Source organism: Melanostigma gelatinosum, assembly GCF_949748355.1.
Source record: "Melanostigma gelatinosum genome assembly, chromosome: 16".
Taxonomy (NCBI): Eukaryota; Metazoa; Chordata; class Actinopteri; order Perciformes; family Zoarcidae; genus Melanostigma; species Melanostigma gelatinosum.
The window spans coordinates 2,541,070-2,562,782 of NC_136649.1; the positions used below are offsets into that span (position 1 = coordinate 2,541,070).

General features: G+C 43.9%; 1 protein-coding gene across 1 annotated transcript in view; it reads right to left on the reverse strand.

Annotated features, from left to right (window-relative positions):
- Positions 1-21,713, reverse strand: part of pals1a (protein associated with LIN7 1, MAGUK p55 family member a) — a 38,877-nt gene that overhangs the window by 12,780 nt on the left and 4,384 nt on the right. Inside the window, exons 2-4 of the mRNA XM_079286005.1 lie at positions 5,159-5,436; positions 3,467-3,644; positions 2,846-2,946 (exon numbers count right to left, since the gene is read on the reverse strand). Coding sequence (XP_079142131.1) covers positions 2,846-2,946; positions 3,467-3,644; positions 5,159-5,332 — 453 coding nt within the window. The 5' untranslated portion in view covers positions 5,333-5,436. The remainder of the gene's footprint in view (positions 1-2,845; positions 2,947-3,466; positions 3,645-5,158; positions 5,437-21,713) is intronic.

The following is a 21,713-nucleotide window of genomic DNA, read 5'->3' on the forward strand; positions in this document are numbered from 1 at the left end:
AACGCTGTTACAGGAACAAGTTACTTTTGGATGGCAGTAACGTAAAAACGGCGAGAGGGCCAAAACGGACAGGAAATAAAACTGTTTTCAGATTTAGCCGGCTTAGTGTAGACATGATTTAAGTCAGGGGTGTCCAAACTTTTTTCACTGAGGGCCACATACAGAAAAATATACCAAGGGCTGGGCCACTCAGGTCCGATCGCCTCACCCCTAGTGTGTTAAAGTGAGCAAAATCAATCAAATTTGGTTCTCAATGTGCTTTTGTTCAGATTTAACAGAGATGTTTGCTCACGTATGTTGAGCCAAACAGACTCATTATTCAAATAGAAGGCAGTTGAGAACAGCTCGATGTCTCTCTCAATGAGAGAAACATATTGAAAGCCATGGCAGCCGGTGGAACATGTTCTAGGTAGGGCTGTGCCACATCCAATCAATTTCAGCAAACATCCTAGTATGATTTAATGCTAAATAAATGAAGGTATCAAACACGTATTGCTACTTTGCAGTTAAATATTTAACATTTATTCCAACATGAAAAAAAGCAGAAAATAACACTTTGACAAACACGTCAGGACATCTTATTTACAGCTGGTAGCTTCGCATGTACTGCTTCCCTTTCCTGCTAGTCTGCTGTCTGATTGTGAGGTCAGGTTGATCTGATATCAGCTCTGCAGTTTCTCCTCAAAGTTCTCCTCTCAAACGGGTCTTGGAGGAGTAGTGCTCGCGCTGGAGCTCGCGCCCGCCTGTAGAGACTCGTCCGGACGAGAACGCGCAGCTTGGGGCAGAATCGATTCTGCTCCAAGCTGAATCTATTAGAGGGCGCTGATTGGCTAAATTGTATGTCACACATTTATATCTTTAATCAGCAATTGGCTAAACTGCTTCACTGCTCTTTTGGGCAGTTTCTCCAGCGCTGCTGAGACGTGCACACGCAGAGAGGACATGCAGGAAAAGCATATATTTACCGCAGATATCATATTTTACACATATTACTGGGTGATTCCATATTTCAAAAACACGAATATTGGCAATTTGTATAGTTTATTATTATTATTATTATTCATTTTATTTTATTTGTTGTGGCTCAAGGTGGGGCGGCGCCCTATCGCCCTCTATTGACCAGCCGCCACGTAAGCACTGACTGAGTTCTGTCACGAGAGACGTTATCACGGACACGTATTTCCCCCTTTTAGCAGAAAGGTTGGCCTTTGGAAAAGCACATTTGACTTCGGACTGCGTGGGGAAGTGCACAACATTGAAGTTGCGTAGAGTGCCCTCGTGCTCGAATTATGTTGACAGTTTTCACAACCGTGTTCATCACATCGCCGAGCTGGACTGTCTTAGCACAGAGGGCTTGTTGGTGGGTGATACGCTGCATTTTAATAGCCTCACCTCCGCTCTCTTGCGCTCGCCTTTCATAGCTGGAGCCCAATCTGTTATAACTCCACACAGCTTGTCCCATCTTGTCAATTGCATCTGACACAGCTTCAAACATGTCCTTACCTGTTGTTGTGCTCTTTAGACTCCTAAAATCAAGCAGCTCCTAAAGCAGAAATGATCGTCAACTCCCCGCAAACAAATTAACAGCTGTGCGGTGTCTGTGGCATCTGTGCTCTCATCATATGCAATGGAGTAAAAACCAAAAGCACGAGCTTTATCTGACACTTGATGGTTTAGGTTAGCTGACAAGTCTTCGATTCGCCGCACAACTGTGTTTCTGGACACGCTAACGTTGTTGAATTCCTGCATTTATTCCGGGCACTTGCGACTTTAGTGAGGCACTGTTTTATGAAGTCACCATCTGAGAAAGGTTTCCCGTGGCGGGCAATGACTTGAGCTACCTCGTGGCTGCTATTGTGACTTTTTCTTGTGTTTTGTTTGCACGGAAAAAAATACTCTTATTGAGCTAACTGCCATTTAACTTCCTGTTCTCGCTCGGCACCAGTGTAGGACGTGTCATCATCCGGGGCTAAACGTTTCTTTGATTGCTCTTATTTTGTGGTGAAGCTGCCTTGTTCAACACAGTATCTCCACCTAGTGGTGAAACTAAGAAGTACAATACAGTCAAGCGCAAGTTTCAAGTGTGGGCCATATTACATTATATTTTTAGAAGTTGCTGCGGGCCAATTAAAAATGGACCCATTTTTAATTGGCCCGCAATTGGCCGTAGTTTGGACACCCCTGATTTAAGTCAAACCAAACTTGAAATAGCAGCTTTGTGTTCATTGGTGTCATATTCGTACAGTTAATAATCCCCTCTGTAAAGCCTAAAGGACAACTCTACCAAGCAACAGCAACACTGCTAGAACTATACTGTTCTAGCAGTGTGTGACCAATAATCAATCATATACTGGTGCTTAAGCAAAGAGTTGGATCATTAATATTTGTTTGACTAGTCACCAATAGACAGGAACTATGGGACAGGAACCAAAACTAGGTCCCTTCACTTTTCCTATTTCCTGTAAAAAGATTCCTGGAGATGTCCCTGCAGCCACAAAGAGCCATTCAGAGCTTTCTGATGCATCCCGGGAGAGACACTGAATTATTTGTTACCGTTGGGCATAAAAAATATCCAACTTAAGAAATATTTAATACTGGCATAAAAGAGAGCCCATCCGTCGCTTCAGTCCCAAAAAGATTTGAATTGTCTATCTGTAGCCTCCCTCCCTCCCCATCCAGAATCCTTCATTCCAACTGTACAAATCTTGTTGGGCCCTGTTGTCATGGATGCTCCAGATCAGACGGTGGTGACCGCACCGCTCCGTCTTTGTAAATCCCTTCTACGTCAGAGGCCGGAATTACTTATTGACTCAGAGCCCTCTCCATCCAACTGCCTTCATATTACCTTGTTTAGTAGTGCAAGAACCAGCTCGACGTCATTCTGACTCTGCTGGTCGGAGAGGCAGCCCCGGACCTGCTTCAGTGACAGCAGCAACTCCTCCAACTCTGCAAGAAAAAACACACACAAACTCACATTAACAAGAGTTGACTTTTACACAGCGAAAAACAAGAAAAAAAAGACGGTAATCGGCTCGAAATTACAGATTCACTTTAGACAGCCTGCTTGTCCTGGCTTCAGACCAGTGTGTGTGAGAGAGGCTGCATCTCATTTCTAAGAGAAGACGTCCCATTTTGTGTGACGGTGTGTCAACATTACCACCCGTAACAAAGATTTAATTAAGTCGCCCTCAAGAGCCTCTCATGTCCTTCTCTCCCTCCCAGAGGAATTTTCCTCCCTAATGGCGGACAAGTCTTCTTTACATTCCTTTCCCTCCCAGAGAGAGAACCACCCTCCACTCCTTTTTCTTCATCTTCATCCCTTCATTTTTTCAAGGTTTTAACACCCTTATCACCCCTACCTCTTTATTATGTCCTTTCACGCTGAGAGCTTCATTACATCAATGACCTGTAATTCTACTCTCCTTTGTGTGTGTGTGTGTGTGTGTGTGTGTGTGTGTGTGTTCACCCAGCAGTGCGTGTGTGTGCTGGCTGCAGAGCGGCAGCTGCTGCGATGTGTGCGAGTCTTGCAGGAATGTGGGGTTGTCGATGCCGATGTGGGGATGCTGGGAGAGCTTCCTGAGTCTGAGCGAGGCGTTCAGGTCCAGCTGCCGGCCCTCCTCCTCTCTGCGACGACGCAGATCCTCCTGACACACGTACGGACACATAAATGCATCACGAATAGAAATGGTGTTTTTAAAAGAGTTCACTTCTCAGTTGAAGTCTTGTACCATCCAGCCTCTCTGCTTTGATGAACTCAGTTTACAACATCATGCTCAAATGCTAATTCTTACATGGAATAACCAAAATAAAAACAATATTAATTGGTTATCAAACTTGTATGTATAACAAAAGTGCCCAATAACAAAATGACCTCATTTGTCATATGTGGTGGTTTAATAATTTGTCAAGTATCCATATCTTCTGCAATCCATCTTTGAGCCTGGTATTAAGTAAAGGAAGACTTCACTGTATCATTTTTTATGAAATGAAATTGGCTGAGTGAAAGGTTGGACCTTAAAACAACCAACCAATATTTGTTCAGAATCTATTAGAAACAAGGGAGCTCTTTGCTCATCCTTGGTGAGCCACATCTAAAACTATGTTGACCAAAGTACTACAGAAAATAATCACAATTCTAATTGCACACATAATATTCTTCTCAAATCTTTTAACACAACATTGTTGTTTGTCAAGATGTTCACAGTGTGGGACTAGGTGATAACCTATAATAACTTTGTAACCATCTCTCTGGTCACAAAGAAGGAGGCCCCAGCTATGCGTTCACTGTGCCGTCTGACGGCAGCGCCAATGTTTGCTGATGTAAACCTGCTTTTATGAATGAACATATGGCTGAACCAGTCATAGTCACGAAGCAGTGAAGGTTGGCACTGTCTCTTCTTCGTGTGTGCAGAAGATGACATCCACCGTGATTCATTTAGTATGAATGGTATTTCAAAGAAATGGGCGTTCTGAAGGAACAGAGGAGCTATAATGTTTTGATATGTAGGATCCAGCTTTACCCATACAGGGGACCAAAAGTCTGATTATATATGGCTCTTTAGTTTTTCTAAACCAGTGTGTTGTGAGTCTCCCAACTTTACGGAAGTGGAACACTAAGTTGCTCTTTCTCTTTGCCATGTTTACAGGTGTGCCCCTATTGGTCTACTGCACAGAACGGTAGTCAAGGTGAGGCTCATTTTCAATTGTATAAACATTTGGGGTAGTTCATTTTCTTACAATTCATCATATCGTATAAGTGTATCATGTGTTTTATTTCTAAATTCCTAAACTGCAAATCAAGTAAATCAAGCAAAGTATTTCATTGTGAGATTTAGGGCATTGAAAGTTTAAAATAGCATACTGAAGTAAGTACAAAGCAACTTAGAGTTGTACTTAAGTACATCACCTGAGTAAAGGTACTTCCACCACTGCTCTCAGCTCTAGTGAAGTCAGCCAGTGCAAAGACTGCCCTGTAGTGACTGACATACTGTAGCACACTTTTATTCATACTCCATTTGTTTGTTCCCATTCCAGGTTTTCACAGCACATCAATTCAATCATCCATGGTTGTTTTTCAAAGCACATTGTACATAAATACAACTTGCATGTTTGTTGCAGCTTTAATGTAAAATGTTTATGTTTAAGTGCGCGTGCATACCTGGTGCTGTCGTATCCTCTCCAGCTGTGCGGACCGTCGGACCGGCAGCGTTCGACTCCCCAGCTCTCCCGGACAGTCGACGGCCATCTCCCGATGCTGCTGTCCTCCCCTCGGCTCTTCGTCTCCTCCTCCTCCCTCCTCAGCGACATGGCCGTTCAGATGGGAGGTCGTCATCCCTTGGATTGGGCGTGTGTGGATTGCAGGGATGTTACGGTATGTGTATCTAGATATCAGGTGGGTCTAGGAGGGCAGCTCAGTAAACAGGGTGGCCATGACACCTTCACCATGTGGAAAAAGCAGAAAAGTGTGTCATTAATCTAGTTGGGGACATTCTGCGTCCCAACATTCCTCAAACATGGATTAGAAGACAGCTGCATAATATGAGGTTTCCTTATATCCATTAGGAAGTGGCCGTTACACATCAGACCACGGTCTCGTGAAGCATCAGGTATCCATTGACCTGTGATGTAAACAGACTGGTATGACTGATCCAACACAGAAGGAATGAGTGTTTAAACAAACCACACGACTTACCGGTGGACTGACTGAGCCACTAATTACGTAACTAGTTAACAGCTGTATCAACACAAGCGGGGGAGGTTACAGGCCTAAACAAAGTGACAGTTTAGCCTGATGATCTAAACTGCTTTATTTGGACATAAAACATTTTAGTGTTGTTGTGGCGTTCCCAGATCTCAGCGCCCCACTTGAGGAGTGTCATGTAAAAATAGGAATAATACAAAATGACGCAAAGTTGGTGGAAACAGCTGAAAGAAGGCCTTTCTGTAGCTGACATTTGGACTCGTCATAGTAGGAAAAACGTGAACGATCAAGTGCCCGACAACCATGACAGTGAGCCAGCATACACAATGGAATTCAGCCATTCATATATTTTTTTTCACGTGTGCTTTTTCTACTGCGACGTGTCAGCAAGGCAGACATAAAAAATGCCCCAAAAAATGTAACTTGTAATCAACAATCAAAGGTCCAATTTTGAGAAATTGTTAGTTAACAGTTAAAGAACACAGAAAAAAAAAAAAAAAAAAAGACTGCTTCATCAGGAATGTGTTGGTGTGGGTTCGATCAGATTTGACTGGACACATAAGTAAACAACCACACAGGAGGTATTGTAAGTATGTATCACTTTTTTCCCCAAACATTTTAAACCTGTGAGGAGAGCAAATAGAAAAACAGAAATACACTAAGATTCTCATGGGAAATAACATGTATTACTTTGGTGGAAAGCTTTGTATTCATGTGACCCCGGCACTTATTATGAGGGGATACAGTTGAGATTCAGGGCTTATAAAATCAAAAACATTACTTTTTTAAATTATCAATTAATCTGTCGATTCTTTTTTTCCCCCAATTTGCTCCACCCGCACAGGTGATTTCACTCATTTTTAGCAAATTACACTTATTCAAGACGGCTAAAACCACAACAAAAGAATGTTGTGATAAACCAGAATCACCCTTTAAACTGCCACCAAACTGGTGGACTGCCTGCCAGTTCATGACAGTTATAATGTCTTAGCAAGTTACTGATTTTCTGAGCCTCCTCACTGGTTTAGGTGCTGGTTGATAAACTGACTGGATGAGACTAGGGACTGCTCCATCACAACAGGACATGGTGCTAAATGAGCAAGTGGTTCACAGGCTGACATTAACAGATTCATTGGTACACTGACTAACAGACTAGTTCAACACCACCATTTATGACTAAGTCACTTTCACTCCATCTTGGTTAGTCTACCACGCTCTCTCTAGTAGCTCAGAGACAACTACATCATCACAACCCCCCCACTCTCCACCCATAACCATGGCAACGGCTTTCTCAGCAGCCGGGTGGTCCCCCCGCCACACACACACAGGAAGGAAGAGTAGATGGATGAGAAACTAGAGGGAGAGACAGGAGAGGGTAAGTGAGGTAAAAATAAACAGGTGAGACAGATGGATGCCTTATCTTTCACTGCCACAATAACAACAGCATGTTGATATGTTATCTCTTACAAGCAGGACCCCCCCCCCCCCCCACACCCAAGGTCCCATGATGAAGCAGTGAGGAATGCCAGGCAGCCTTGGGAACAAAATTCCACGGATGGGGGAAGGGTGTGTGTGTGTACCATCAAAATGCACTACTCTTTCTCAGTGTGTTTGCACTGACCACGGGGAAGCCTTGAAATGTAACACCAATCAGCATCACCTGACCAGTTATGTTTCGGCTGTCCCAGTGAGAGTTAACAGGTGCTGGACATGTGGTGAACTCCACATGAAGTCAGCATTATCGTACAGTGTACTAGAGGATATCAGTAGGGTTTAGGCATTTGGTATGTTAAACTATCATTTGTCTGCCTTTTGACATTTTCGTCCATTCCATTTTAAGCATGCATCAACCGTGACAAATATCAGTATACACAACAAGCTTGCGCACATCCTGCTTTTCATTACAAATTACACATTACCACTACCTTTAGTCCGACTAAAACCAAAGTTGATACATATTGAGTCACACTGATTACACTATATATTTGTAAATTGTGTGTATGAGTGACATCACAACCTTAAACATACTAATATTTCAAAATGAAGAGAACTATTTGTCGGTGCCCGTTACACCTGTCCTGAGCGGCGGCCCAGCCCAGTCCCAACATCTTCGGTAAGTTAACCGCTCCACCACCTGTCCTCGGTAACATGCCTAACCCAGACCCAACAGCTTCGGCAGAGATAAAAATGTGGGTGCACCCGAGTGCTGGGCGGTGTCACCAAAAATGTGTATCACGGTATTTTTTAAGATTCTGGCGGTTTCACAGTATTATTTCTTTTCCTTGACTGTTTTTATATAGTCTTTTATACAGACCCAGCTCCTCTGTTGGGCACAGACTATCGGTGCATCTCCGGTCTGTCTTTGTTCATCCTGCATCGCTCTGTTCTGTTCTTTAATGTAACGTTACTGTAGCGACGGAGCCTCTCCCATCTGTTAACAGACTGTTGTGCTAGCGGGCTAGCTAGCGAGCATGCCGTTCGGCAGTGTCATTTTATAAATGTACAATTATTAGTGTTACAAATGTGATGCTCAGACATCAGTGCGCAGATGTAAGTGCAGGAGGATTTAAACAGCTCCTCTAGAGGGCCAGGACTGAAGCAAGGAAAACACAAAAGGACTGGAAATCACCCTGATAGATTACTACTAGGGGTGTAACGACACGCATATTCGTATTGAACCGTTCGGTACGAGGCTCACTGTTCGGTACGCATGACGAACCGAATACGTTTGAATAAAAAATAATTTAAAAACCTTTATTTAACCAGGTAGTCCCATTGAGATTAAAAATCTCTTTTGCAAGATGTAAGCAACAATACAAGATGTAAGTAACAATACTACATAACATGAAGGAGCAGTTTTTGTTTTTTATGCTTATGTGTTGCTAAGAAGACACCCCAGAAGATGGGTCACTCAGGTATAGTTCCATCATTGTTCAAAGTCAAAGAATAACTTCATGATGTTAGTTGTAATGAATAAATATATTTTAAAATCAAGTACATTTCTCTGGCATTTATAGTTTTCTACTGTACCGAACCGTACCGAACCGTGGCTCCACTGTATCGTACCGTACCCAACCGTGAGTTTTGTGAACAGTTACACCCCTAAATACTAGCTACTAAAAAAAAAAAGATAAACAGCCTGGGGATAACCACAGGAAACATGGGTCACTTAGTGGTTAGCACCTCGTTATCATCGGCTTCCAGGAAGATATTTTAATTCTTCTCTGGCGTAAATCTAAGTTCAATTTGAAAACTAAAATATAAGGGAAAAACTGTTGGTGAGCAGTTGTGAAACAATAGTTTAGAGCAGGGGTGTCCAAACTTTTTTCAAAGAGGGCCAGATTTGATAATGTGAAAATGCCCAAGGGCCAACAGTCCCTACTGACATTATTTTAAACAATAAAAGTAGCCAATACATACATTGTTATTTTATTTTCAATGACACAGCAAATAGCAATGTAACCAAATGTGAAGATTCAGGTGTGAACAAATCTCAACAACTAGTCTGCCTTTCTTCACATCTTGAAAGTCAGATAACATAAAGAACAAGCTATCTAAAAACTAATTACATAGAAATTTATCAATATTTTAACCTCAAGACAAAAATTACTTGGTGAGGGTAATGCAAAGTTGATTAACATTTAAGTTAAACACACATGAAACTTGCCCTTGTCTTTTATCAAAGATCATTCTGAAAGTAATCCAGTTACATAACTCAAACATAACTCAAATTAGTAAGTGCCATAACTCCAAGTGTAGGTATCAGTGGCTTTGGCTTTTCCGCATTAATAGTGACAGATGTTACCATTTGAAAAAAAACTGAGTCATCAAAACTTTCTAACATAAATTCAAAACTCTCAGAAACTAGAATTTTGTTAAAGTCTGATAATCAAGCAACAGCAAACTTACTGGCGCTAATGAGAAGGGTGGTACTGAGATCTGGATTTGAGTACACAGGGCAGGTCTGGTTTGAGAGCAGTGGTTGACATGCGTAAAATGTCACGTAGGTGGGGGTCACTTAGTCTTGATCTCAAGCGGTTCTTGTTCAAGTTCATAACAGAGAATGTCTGCTCACACAAATATGTGGAGCCAAACAAGCTGAGCATTTTCTTTGCAAATGTTCGCATTTCTGGAAACTTGCCTCTATCCAGCTGCCGGTAAAAATGCATGAGAGAGATGCTGTTGCCGGCTGCGCGATTCATTGTCACACTGCAGCTCAATCAGCTCCAGCTGCAGGTGAGGTGGAGCGACATCAGGGTCCACGCTGAAGGGAGAAGAGAAAAGCACCATGTCCTCTTCAATCGCTGCAAAATCCCGAAAGCGGTCGCTAAACTCCACAGTCAGGGATGCGATGGCTGCTGCATACCTCTTCGTTTACACACAGATATTGGCCTGTGGAAAACTGACCATGACCTCCTGCAGAGCTGGGAAATGTGTGGTGCAGGGCTTAGTTTGTGACAAGTGTCTCTGGAAAAGTTGCAGCTTGGTTCCAAAGTCCTTGATGTGTGCATATAGTTGGCTCACTTCTGCGTCTTTTCCTTGAAGGCTGACGTTCAGATGCTTTGTTGTGTCAACCAAAAAAGCAAAGTCTGCCACCCATTCAGCATCCGACAGTTCTTTCATCGGTTCTCCCTTTTCAGCCAAAAATTGTCCAATTTCCCTTCTAAGAGCGAAAAATCGCTGCAGTGCTCCGCGACTGAGTCACCTCACATTGTTGTGATATATCACGTCTCCATATTCAGCCTGGATGTAAAGCAGGAATTGCTGAAACTGGCGGTGGTATAGGGCTTTAGAGCGAATGAAATGAATTGCCTTTACCACCGGTTTCATCACGATCAAATCGGAGATGTTTAGCACAGAGAACCTGCTGATGAATGATGCAATGCAGTTGAATAGCGTTGCCTCCTTCTTCGCTGACTTTGTTACAGATCAGTGTGGATAACCCACTTCTTACACCAGTCATGGCAGGCGCGCCATCGGTAATAATCCCACTAACTTTACTCCACGGTAGTTTCAGATCATCAACAGCTGAGCAAACAGTAAGGAATAAATCTGATCCTCTTGTTTGGCCTTTTAAGGCTTTTAAGATCAAGCATCTCTTCTGTTACGTTCTTGTCATCATCGACGCCTCTCAAAAAAAAAAATCAGTAACTGGGCAGTGTCTGATGAGTGTGCTTTCATCGCAGGCTAACGAAAAATAATCTAAATTCACTGCACTGTCTCCCAGTTGTCTCTTAATATCAGATGATAGCTCTTCAATTCTCCGTGCCACAGTGTTACGAGCCAGGCAAACATTAGCAAACTGTCTTCTCGGGGCAAATGTTTTCTGCTATTTTCATGACACAGTCTTTGATAAACTCACCTTCCGTAAAAAGTTTGCCATGTTTAGCAATGAACATGGCCACTTCGTAGCTTGCTTTGGTGATATTTTCATTTGACTAATGGGCCCGCGAAAAGCACCGCTGCTGTGTTGTCAAGTTATCGTGGAGTTGCGTCACTTTTCTAGCTCGCTCGCTCTCTGATAGCTTGTTGTAGCATTAGCATGTTTTGTCTCGTAGTATCTCTTTACATTATACTCCTTAAACAAGGCAATAGTCTTATGACAAATAAGGCAGACAGTTGTTTCGGATTTCGGTGAAAAAAATATTGCGATCTCCACCTCTCCTGGAAGCTGCGGCCCTTTTTATCCACTTTCCTTTTTTTACCTGCCGTAGCCATGACAGTTGAAGGGTCTGAGTACATTTCAAACAGACAGTCAGTTACAGAGTGGTGCTGCTGCTATGAGTTAAAAAGAGGAATTGCATGTTGAATTTGTATGATTTATTCATTCCGTTTTGACTGTGCTGGCGGGCCATCAATAATGCATTTTAAGACAGAAGGCGCGGGCCGTATAAAATCTGCCCGCGGGCCGGACTTTGGACATGCCTGGTTTAGAGTGAAAATGCATTGTGAATTGCATCATAGAGCACCGACGTCCATTAAAACAAACCTAATGTACAGGCATGAAGCCCCCACACACCCATGGTTCATTAACACACGCGTTTTCTCTTTGGTTTGCTAATCACACCTCTTCTCACATACTTATTCATTTGTTGTACCTTTTACTGCTTTATGACATTATTGCCGTGTCCTAATTCCTCACTACTATACTGTGTGTATACTACTACACACATCTCTTTACAGCATAATGTTTGATACGATATGTGCATCAAACTGCTGCCATGTCCTAATTCCGTACTACATACTAATTGTACACAGAACGTACTAATAGGCTCTTTTGACATCGTAGGAAAAACACAGGTGTTAATAACAATGATGGCTGCATTCCATTTAGACGTGTCAGTAACTAGCAAAGAAGCGTAGCAGTGCACCAACAAAGGAACAAAATGTAAACACAGGATTCAAATATCAAAATATGTTTTGACGAAGGACACGTTAGACACAACTTGTGAGTTTGGGGAAGTCAGCAGCGGTAAGTCCCTCCTAACTTCCAGCTCTAATCAGCTGGAGTAACTGAAAACACCTGAATGGTATACAGAGCCTCATTTACTGTACGCAACATTTTCAAGAAGCTTAGATTCCCTGGAAGAGGAGAAATCCTTGGCACTGCTGACAGATTGTCTAATCACACGTTTAAATGTACCCATGATACTGTGCAAGCCTAAGTGTGTGCACATAATGAAAATTAGTTTATTGCCTTTTGTCAGATAAAACAAATTCCAAGTTCCCTTTTGGAAACTGACAGGTTTAGAGTGTCCATACACACATTTATCAAGCCTACAAATTAACTGTTATTTCTCCTACTCAGAGACAGGCTCATTAAAATACTTTATGTCTCATGATGTGGAAAGCTAGCACAAACGGATCCGTGACCTACTTTGAGTGGTGATCCATATATTGTGACTTGAAAGCTGCTGGCTGAATGTGCTGTAGATGTTGGGATTCGGCTTCTGCTACCCAGTACGGCTGACCTGCGGCCGGTTCCTACTGGATATCTGCCCTCAGACCAGAGGCTAGTAAAATAAGACTATCTGAACGTCTGCTGGACTGTACATCCCTAAAGAAACAAATCGAGGGTTGATAGCTACAACCCAACATGACAACCCCCCCCCCCCCCACACACACACACACACACACACACACACACACACACACACACACACCACCATCTGCTGCCACAGCTTACCCCCTGGTGTGCATGTATGAATATGTGTATGCATGTGTGTCAGCAGTTAAACAAAAAGCTCTTGGATGGAAGTGTTGGAGACACTGCAAGATCTCTACTGGCTGCCATTTGGACTAGAGATGTGGCCTAAGAAACTTCTCTTTTCTAAGAAAAAAACAATGACACTTCGTGTACATACAGACTCAAACACAGGTGTGACAGTGTGGCGTTCAAGCTCAGTGAGGTGAGAAATGTTAAACTTCATGTCGTCTGATGTCTAACATGGAAGACAACCAAATCAGAGTTGTTTTCTATTTCACTCAATTAAATAGAAGTCAAAACTAAATAGAGAAAAAAGCTGACCGCAGCAGCCAACAGCTTCTCTACGATAAAATATCGCGATTAAAATATTTAATCGCGATTCAAATATTTCATCAATGCAATGCAGACCGGGCGGCGAGTCAGGCGGGAGGCCTGGGCGAGCCGATCGCCGGCAGCATAGACTAGCTCTAGGGACGTGGAACGTCACCTCGCTAGCGGGGAAAGAGCCAGAGCTGGTGCAGGAGGTGGAGAGATACCAGCTAGCCCAGGCTGTTCTCAGCAGGGGGGGGGGGGGGACTGCTGACCCGGACGGGGGACATCGTCGGGCGGTGGAAAGAGCACTTTGAGGAACTCCTAAACCCGACCAACATGACGTGAACGTGAACATGTCCTCTGCAGAGGAGGCAGCGCCTGAAGATCTAGGGGGAGGCTCACCCACAGTTAAAAAGCTCCTTGGTGGCAAGGCGCCGGGGGTGGATGAGAGCCGCCCTGACATGCTGAAAGCGCTGGACATAGTTGGGCTGTCCTGGCTGACACGCCTCTTCAATTTCGCATGGGGGTCGGGATCAGTGCCCTTTGACTGGCAGACCGGGGTGGTGATTCCCATCTTCAAAAAGGGGGACCGGAGAGTGTGCTCTAATTACCGGGGTATCACACTACTCAGCCTCCCGGGGAAGGATTATGCCAGGGTACTGGAAAGGAGGCTCCGACTGTTTGTCAAACCTCAGATCCAAGAGGTGCAATGCGGATTCTGTGGAACAGTGGACCAGCTCGTTACCCTCGCAAGACTACTGGAGGGGTTCTGGGAGTTTGCCCAACCAGTCTACATGTGCTTTGCGGACTTGGAGAAGGCTTTCGACCGGGTCCCTCTGGGGTTCTTGTGGGGGGTGCTGCGGGAGTACGGGGTGCCGGACCCATTACAACGGGCGATCCGGTCTCTGTATGACTGCAGTAGGAGCTGTGGCCGCATTCTCTGTAATAAGTCAGACACGTTCCCGGTGGGTGTTGGCCTCCGCCAGGGGTGCCCTTTGTCACCGGTCCTGTTCGTGACTTTCATGGACAGGATATCGAGGCGCAGCCTGGGGGCGGAGAACGTCAGGTTCGAGGGTCTCGGGATCGCCTCTCTGCTGTTTGCAGATGATGTGGTCCTGTTAGCCTCCTCGGATCGTGACCTCCAGCATTCACTGGGGCGGTTTGCAGCAGAGTGTGAAGCGCGGGGATGAGAGTTAGCACCTCCAAATCTGAGGCCATGGTGCTCTGCCGGTGGATTTCTCCCTCCAGGTGGGGACGGAGTGCCTACCTCAAGGGAAGGAGTTCAAGTATCTCGGGGTCTTGTTCACGAGTGAGGGTAAGATGGAGTGGGAGCTCGACAGGCGGATCGTTGCGGCTGCAGCAGTAAAGCAGGCGCTGCACCGGACCGTCTTGGTGAAGAGGGAGCTGAGGCGGAAGGCAAAGTTCTCAATTTACCACTCGGTCTACGTTCCTACCCTCACCTATGGTCACGAACTCTGGGTCGTGACCGAAAGGACAAGGGCGCGGCTACAAGCGCTTCCTCCGTAGGGTGGCCGGGCTCAGCCTTAGAGATAGGGTAAGGAGCTCGGTCATCAGGAGGGAGCTTGGAGTCGAACCGCTACTCCTTCTCGTCGAAATGAGTCAGCTGAGGTGGTTCGGGCATCTAATTAGGATGCCTCCTGGACGCCTCCCACTGGAAGTTTTCCAGGCACGTCCAACTGGGAAGACCCAGAACACGCTGGAGGGATTATACCTCCCAGCTGGCCTGGGAACGCCTCGGGATCCCCCAGAATGAGCTGGAAGATGTTGCCAGTGAAAGGGAAGTCTGGGTCAGCCTGCTTGGCCTGCTGCCACCGCGACCCAACCCCGGATAAGCGGAGGAAAATGGATGGATGGATGCTATATGAACAAAATGGCAATACCATTTGATTCACGAGATGCAGGCAGCATGTTTTATACTTAATGTGAATATAAGTCATACTTTGTTGGCATCTTATTCTGAAAACCGGAAGTTCGTCTGAAGAAACTGTATGTTGCCTCAAGTTAATGTTTCTGCTAACTTTCAAAGTCCTTCGCTCGCTCCCGATCTGTGCCGTTTAAAATGAGTTTACCGTGAATTTCAGCATATAGGTGCACTAAAATGTAAGTGTCTGATGAGTTGACCACGGAGATCTGAGTGTCTGCTGACTTTACCGCAGCGATGTCCAGTAGTCTCCAGGGAGAGCAACAGCTGGTGCAGCTTCTCTCTTTATTTATGCCCCCCCCCCCCCGACCAGAAGCAGAAGTCGCCTTTTCTCTACGGCAACCCTGAAGGGACATCATATCTCCAATACAAAACGATAAACATGAGACAGTCTGTTACAATAATAATAAATTAAAAATACTTACCTGTTTTGTTGTTGTTTCCCCCCCCCCCATCTCAAAAGGATCAAGGACACACACACAGCTTTTATCCCACTATTCTTGTCATCCTCTTGTTGTTATGTATTGTCTCTTGTCTTGCAACAAAATAAAAAATAAAAATGATCATAATACGTTTTAAAAAATGCGTTAACGCGCGATACAATAATTGTCGCCGTTAATTAATGAATGCATTAACGCAAAATTAACGCATTAACTTGCCCAGCACTAGTGGAAACGCATTACTCCTGAAATTAACGACTTCACCGTGCGCCCCAATAACATCCCCGTCAGAGCTGAGAATGTGAACTGTGTCAGCAGGAGGCTTAGCACTCAAGTATAAAAAGGGGATTACAAGCATCATCGACGTCAGAGTTAAAATACCATTAAAACTTCTCGGTTTGCATTCCAAAACACTTCTGCAATAGTTACCTTCGATAACTTCATTATTATTATTATTTTTTTTTTAGCAAATGCATTTCATGGCATCCAACTTAAAGATAACTTTCAACACAAAATTAAGACTTGGACCTGATTATAACGTTTGTCGGAGAGTCGGATTGTTGATCGTTCAGATAAATAATCAGGCGTCATGACCCCCCTCAAACGCTTCTGCCAGGAATCTAGCCCGATTCTAAAATTTGTCAAGGGCAACCACTTCTGGGTTGAAATCAGGCTTAATCCGTACAATGTCTGATCAATTTAAGAGTATGTTTTGTACAAGATGCAGTGTCCCTGCAACTCTTAAACCAACCAACATTATCTGACACTAAGAGGGGGTTCAGCAGTCAGTCTGTGTGAACTGTGAATGTCACTGGGAGGAGAAGCAGAGCTGCCTCTTATCTTCTTGTGTTTAACAGTACACACACACTTAAAAAGGGCTGTACCACCCTAAGAGAAAACAAAAAGCCAAAATGAGAGGGGGGAATACAGACAGGCTGGGTTTCTATTTAAGTACTTAAAGGAATTTATGATGCACTGGATTTGAAAAGATGACCATTGAGGACAGATTTCAATAAACTTGTCAATATTCTGAAAAACTTTTGACATAACTTTCCCGCTAAAAGTTTTCAGCTATGAAGTAATGGTGCAGTAAATATGAAAGGAAACATACTATTTAAGGGTAAACGCCTGCTCTAATTTGGCTGTATGGCCATTAGTGTGTATGTTGTTGTTTTTTTAGAATAAGTAATCTACTGAAAGTCAGTTCCTTAAGACGACTTGACCACGTAACCCATTGTTTCGGCTGGCTGAGGCAGGTTTGACAGACTGACTGAAACTGCTAACCAATGCCCAAACAGCACACTAGAATTCCGCACACTGACAAGCCAGGAAAGAACTGCCATCATATCCAAGGTGGACAACACTGACCAGGTGACAGTATCAACTGGGGTGCAACGGATCACAAACCTCACGGTTCGGATCACGGTTCTTGAGTCACGGATCGGATAATCTTTCGGATCAGCAAAGAAAAGGGGAGGAGTCAAATATAACTTTGCTTTCCATTTATTAATTAAAGAACTTCAAGAACACTTAAAGCAAAGAACTTTGGGCTATAGCCTTACATAAAAACAGATATTTGAGCTAGCTTCCACTGAACTGAACTGCGAGGCAACAACTTGGGTCCATGTTTACTTCCTGTCAGGTTATGTCATTCAAATACACTGCAATAATGTTTACCATTACTGTGAAATAGTCTACAACTTTACATTTGTTTTCAAAAAGATGTGAATATCTCCATTGTCTGGGGAGAGGGTAGACCTTTCTGTGGTGACTGAGATATTGCTATTGGGCCCGTCTAGCTTCCACTCTGCTGCTTCTGTCAGCACCTGCCCTCTGTGTGACTCTCCCAGAGGGGGCGTGTCTGCAGCGCCAGTCAGTCTTTTGCTCTTCATAGAGGAACAATCTTCATACTGAAGTGGGTGCGTGAGGGGATTTCGTAGCGTGGCTCAAGCACTTCAACCAGATTTTGAAATCCTTTGTTTTCCACACCGGAGTGTCCCCCGCCACTGACAGACCGGCATGGTGTCTCTTCATATGTAGGGTTGGGTATCGTTTGGGTTTTTTCCGATACCGGTGCCTAAACGGTGCCTGAACAGATACTTTTTTCTTCAAATTGAACAATATATTAACTGTTTAAAGTATACTATAAATATAAATAAATACAAAACACTTGGCTTCAAACTACAGCTTCAAACTTTTTAACTATGAACAATATGTTAACTGTTAACAGTTTACAGTGTACTTACATAAATACAAAACACACACACTCTGTACACACATTACAGCTTCAAACTTCAGCAATTATTTTGCAGAAATATGAGCATATTTGCCTTCTCTGGCAAAATACGACACGTCTCATGACTTATTTTATTTAACCAGTTGGTGGCGGTAACGCACCAATTCGTCGTTTGCCAACCGCTCCTACACCTCAAAGAAGGAGAAGAAGCTTTCGCGTGCCTGTGTTGTTGTGCTTATGAGCGACAGCGCTAAGTACGTTGTAATAATACTATGAGAGGAGCGGAGGACAGAGTCCTGCTGCCAGGACGGAGTCATCAGAGTAGTGTAAAAAAGTATTTCAATCGGCTCAGGCACCGAAAGGAAGCACCGAAATCTGCGTTGCGTTTCGGTCCGGTAGATACCGGACGTATAGGAACCGGTGCTATATTGACACCGCTTTTCGGTACCCAACCCTATTCATATGTGTGGACATTAGGGCTGGGCGGTATACCGGTCCAACCGGTATACAGGTTTTAATTTCCCGTACGATATGCATTTTTCATATACTGTCATACACATGCACAGCCGAAACAACTTCTGTCACTCTTCAACAGGCAGCAAAATATATTGTTCGCCGCTAGGAATGCTACAGTCGGAGTTCGTTGTCTTAGCTGTATTGCGAGGGAACCCTAGTCATGGTCACAACTTTATAACAATGAACGACCCACAACTAACGCTCTTTAACAGGGCAAAACACCATGACTCAACAGTTTGACAGATAAACAATTTGTAGCACTAATAATTGTATATTTATAAAATTTCTCCGCCGAACTGCATGCTGGGTAAAGCTCGTTAACAACAGTCTGCTAACAGCTTGGAGGCTCTGTTGCTCCAGTAACATTACATTGAAGAACAGAGCGATGCAGGATGAACAAAGACTGAACAACAAAAGGTATTTAGGTCACACACACAACACTGATTACCATAATATGTGTGGTATTTGTTATAAATGTACGTTGCTACATAGACGGTGGTAAGAAGCTGTAGGATCGGCTTCTTCTTCTTCATTAAATTCCACTGGCAGATCGCTACCAACTTGCATAGGTGCATACCGCCACCTACTGTACCGGAGTGTGCATTTTCAGAGAAACCTTTTCTTCACTGTTCTGATAGAGTGTAAGAAATTTGAGCGTAGAACTGTGTTTAGTAGTTATAATAAGTGTTTCATGATTCATATTTTTGAATTCATAATTAGTCATAATCATAAGTGTTTTGGAAATGCATAATTAAGATAAGCATGAAGTGTTTTAGGATTAGTAGCTAAAAGTAGAACTAAAGACATGAAGCTTTTGCCAAAGTTGCAAAAGGCTTATCGTTTATACCAGGGGTGTCCAAACTACGGCCCGCGGGCCAAGTACGCCCGCGGTCCATTTTTAATTGGCCCGCAGCAACTTCTAAAAATATAATGTAATATGGCCCACACTTGAAACTTGCGCTTGACTGTATTGTACTTCTTAGTTTCACCACTAGGTGGAGATACTGTGTTGAACAAGGCAGCTTCACCACAAAATAAGAGCAATCAAAGAAACGTTTAGCCCCGGATGATGACACGTCCTACACTGGTGCCGAGCGAGAACAGGAAGTTAAATGGCAGTTAGCTCAATAAGAGTATTTTTTTCCGTGCAAACAAAACACAAGAAAAAGTCACAATAGCAGCCACGAGGTAGCTCAAGTCATTGCCCGCCACGGGAAACCTTTCTCAGATGGTGACTTCATAAAACAGTGCCTCACTAAAGTCGCAAGTGCCCGGAATAAATGCAGGAATTCAACAACGTTAGCGTGTCCAGAAACACAGTTGTGCGGCGAATCGAAGACTTGTCAGCTAACCTAAACCATCAAGTGTCAGATAAAGCTCGTGCTTTTGGTTTTTACTCCATTGCATATGATGAGAGCACAGATGCCACAGACACCGCACAGCTGTTAATTTGTTTGCGGGGAGTTGACGATCATTTCTGCTTTAGGAGCTGCTTGATTTTAGGAGTCTAAAGAGCACAACAACAGGTAAGGACATGTTTGAAGCTGTGTCAGATGCAATTGACAAGATGGGACAAGCTGTGTGGAGTTATAACAGATTGGGCTCCAGCTATGAAAGGCGAGCGCAAGAGAGCGGAGGTGAGGCTATTAAAATGCAGCGTATCACCCACCAACAAGCCCTCTGTGCTAAGACAGTCCAGCTCGGCGATGTGATGAACACGGTTGTGAAAACTGTCAACATAATTCGAGCACGAGGGCACTCTACGCAACTTCAATGTTGTGCACTTCCCCACGCAGTCCGAAGTCAAATGTGCTTTTCCAAAGGCCAACCTTTCTGCTAAAAGGGGGAAATACGTGTCCGTGATAACGTCTCTCGTGACAGAACTCAGTCAGTGCTTACGTGGCGGCTGGTCAATAGAGGGCGATAGGGCGCCGCCCCACCTTGAGCCACAACAAATAAAATAAAATGAATAATAATAATAATAATAAACTATACAAATTGCCAATATTCGTGTTTTTGAAATATGGAATCACCCAGTAATATGTGTAAAATATGATATCTGCGGTAAATATATGCTTTTCCTGCATGTCCTCTCTGCGTGTGCACGTCTCAGCAGCGCTGGAGAAACTGCCCAAAAGAGCAGTGAAGCAGTTTAGCCAATTGCTGATTAAAGATATAAATGTGTGACATACAATTTAGCCAATCAGCGCCCTCTAATAGATTCAGCTTGGAGCAGAATCGATTCTGCCCCAAGCTGCGCGTTCTCGTCCGGACGAGTCTCTACAGGCGGGCGCGAGCTCCAGCGCGAGCACTACTCCTCCAAGACCCGTTTGAGAGGAGAACTTTGAGGAGAAACTGCAGAGCTGATATCAGATCAACCTGACCTCACAATCAGACAGCAGACTAGCAGGAAAGGGAAGCAGTACATGCGAAGCTACCAGCTGTAAATAAGATGTCCTGACGTGTTTGTCAAAGTGTTATTTTCTGCTTTTTTTCATGTTGGAATAAATGTTAAATATTTAACTGCAAAGTAGCAATACGTGTTTGATACCTTCATTTATTTAGCATTAAATCATACTAGGATGTTTGCTGAAATTGATTGGATGTGGCACAGCCCTACCTAGAACATGTTCCACCGGCTGCCATGGCTTTCAATATGTTTCTCTCATTGAGAGAGACATCGAGCTGTTCTCAACTGCCTTCTATTTGAATAATGAGTCTGTTTGGCTCAACATACGTGAGCAAACATCTCTGTTAAATCTGAACAAAAGCACATTGAGAACCAAATTTGATTGATTTTGCTCACTTTAACACACTAGGGGTGAGGCGATCGGACCTGAGTGGCCCAGCCCTTGGTATATTTTTCTGTATGTGGCCCTCAGTGAAAAAAGTTTGGACACCCCTGGTTAATACTGAAGGATTATCATAGAGGGATTAAGCAATAACTGACAGTCATTGAATGTGTTGAGAACTCAGGGACAGAAAGACAGACAGGCGAATACACTCCTGGGAATTAGCCAATAGGAATTGGGATAGACGGAAGGGGAGGAGTTTCAAACCGGTCTTTTTCTCTCTCACGTGATAGCACTCGGCAGACAGACGTGTTTTTTACGAGCTGAGTTGAGTTTTTTGCACGGGGGTTTTCGTTCGTTTATTGTAAACCAGTTTTGGTAGAGTTATTATCGCAGCGTGTCCACTGTAAACAGCAGCTGGCCATGCGCTCTGACTAAATCCTATGTCTAATCCTGTTTCTTTCCATGGAGGGGCTTAGCACCCAGGGGAATGTAGGTAAAGAAAACAGGAAGTGACGGAACAGAAGACACGCCACACAAACAGCTGTTCACCACTCGGTGGCCTGC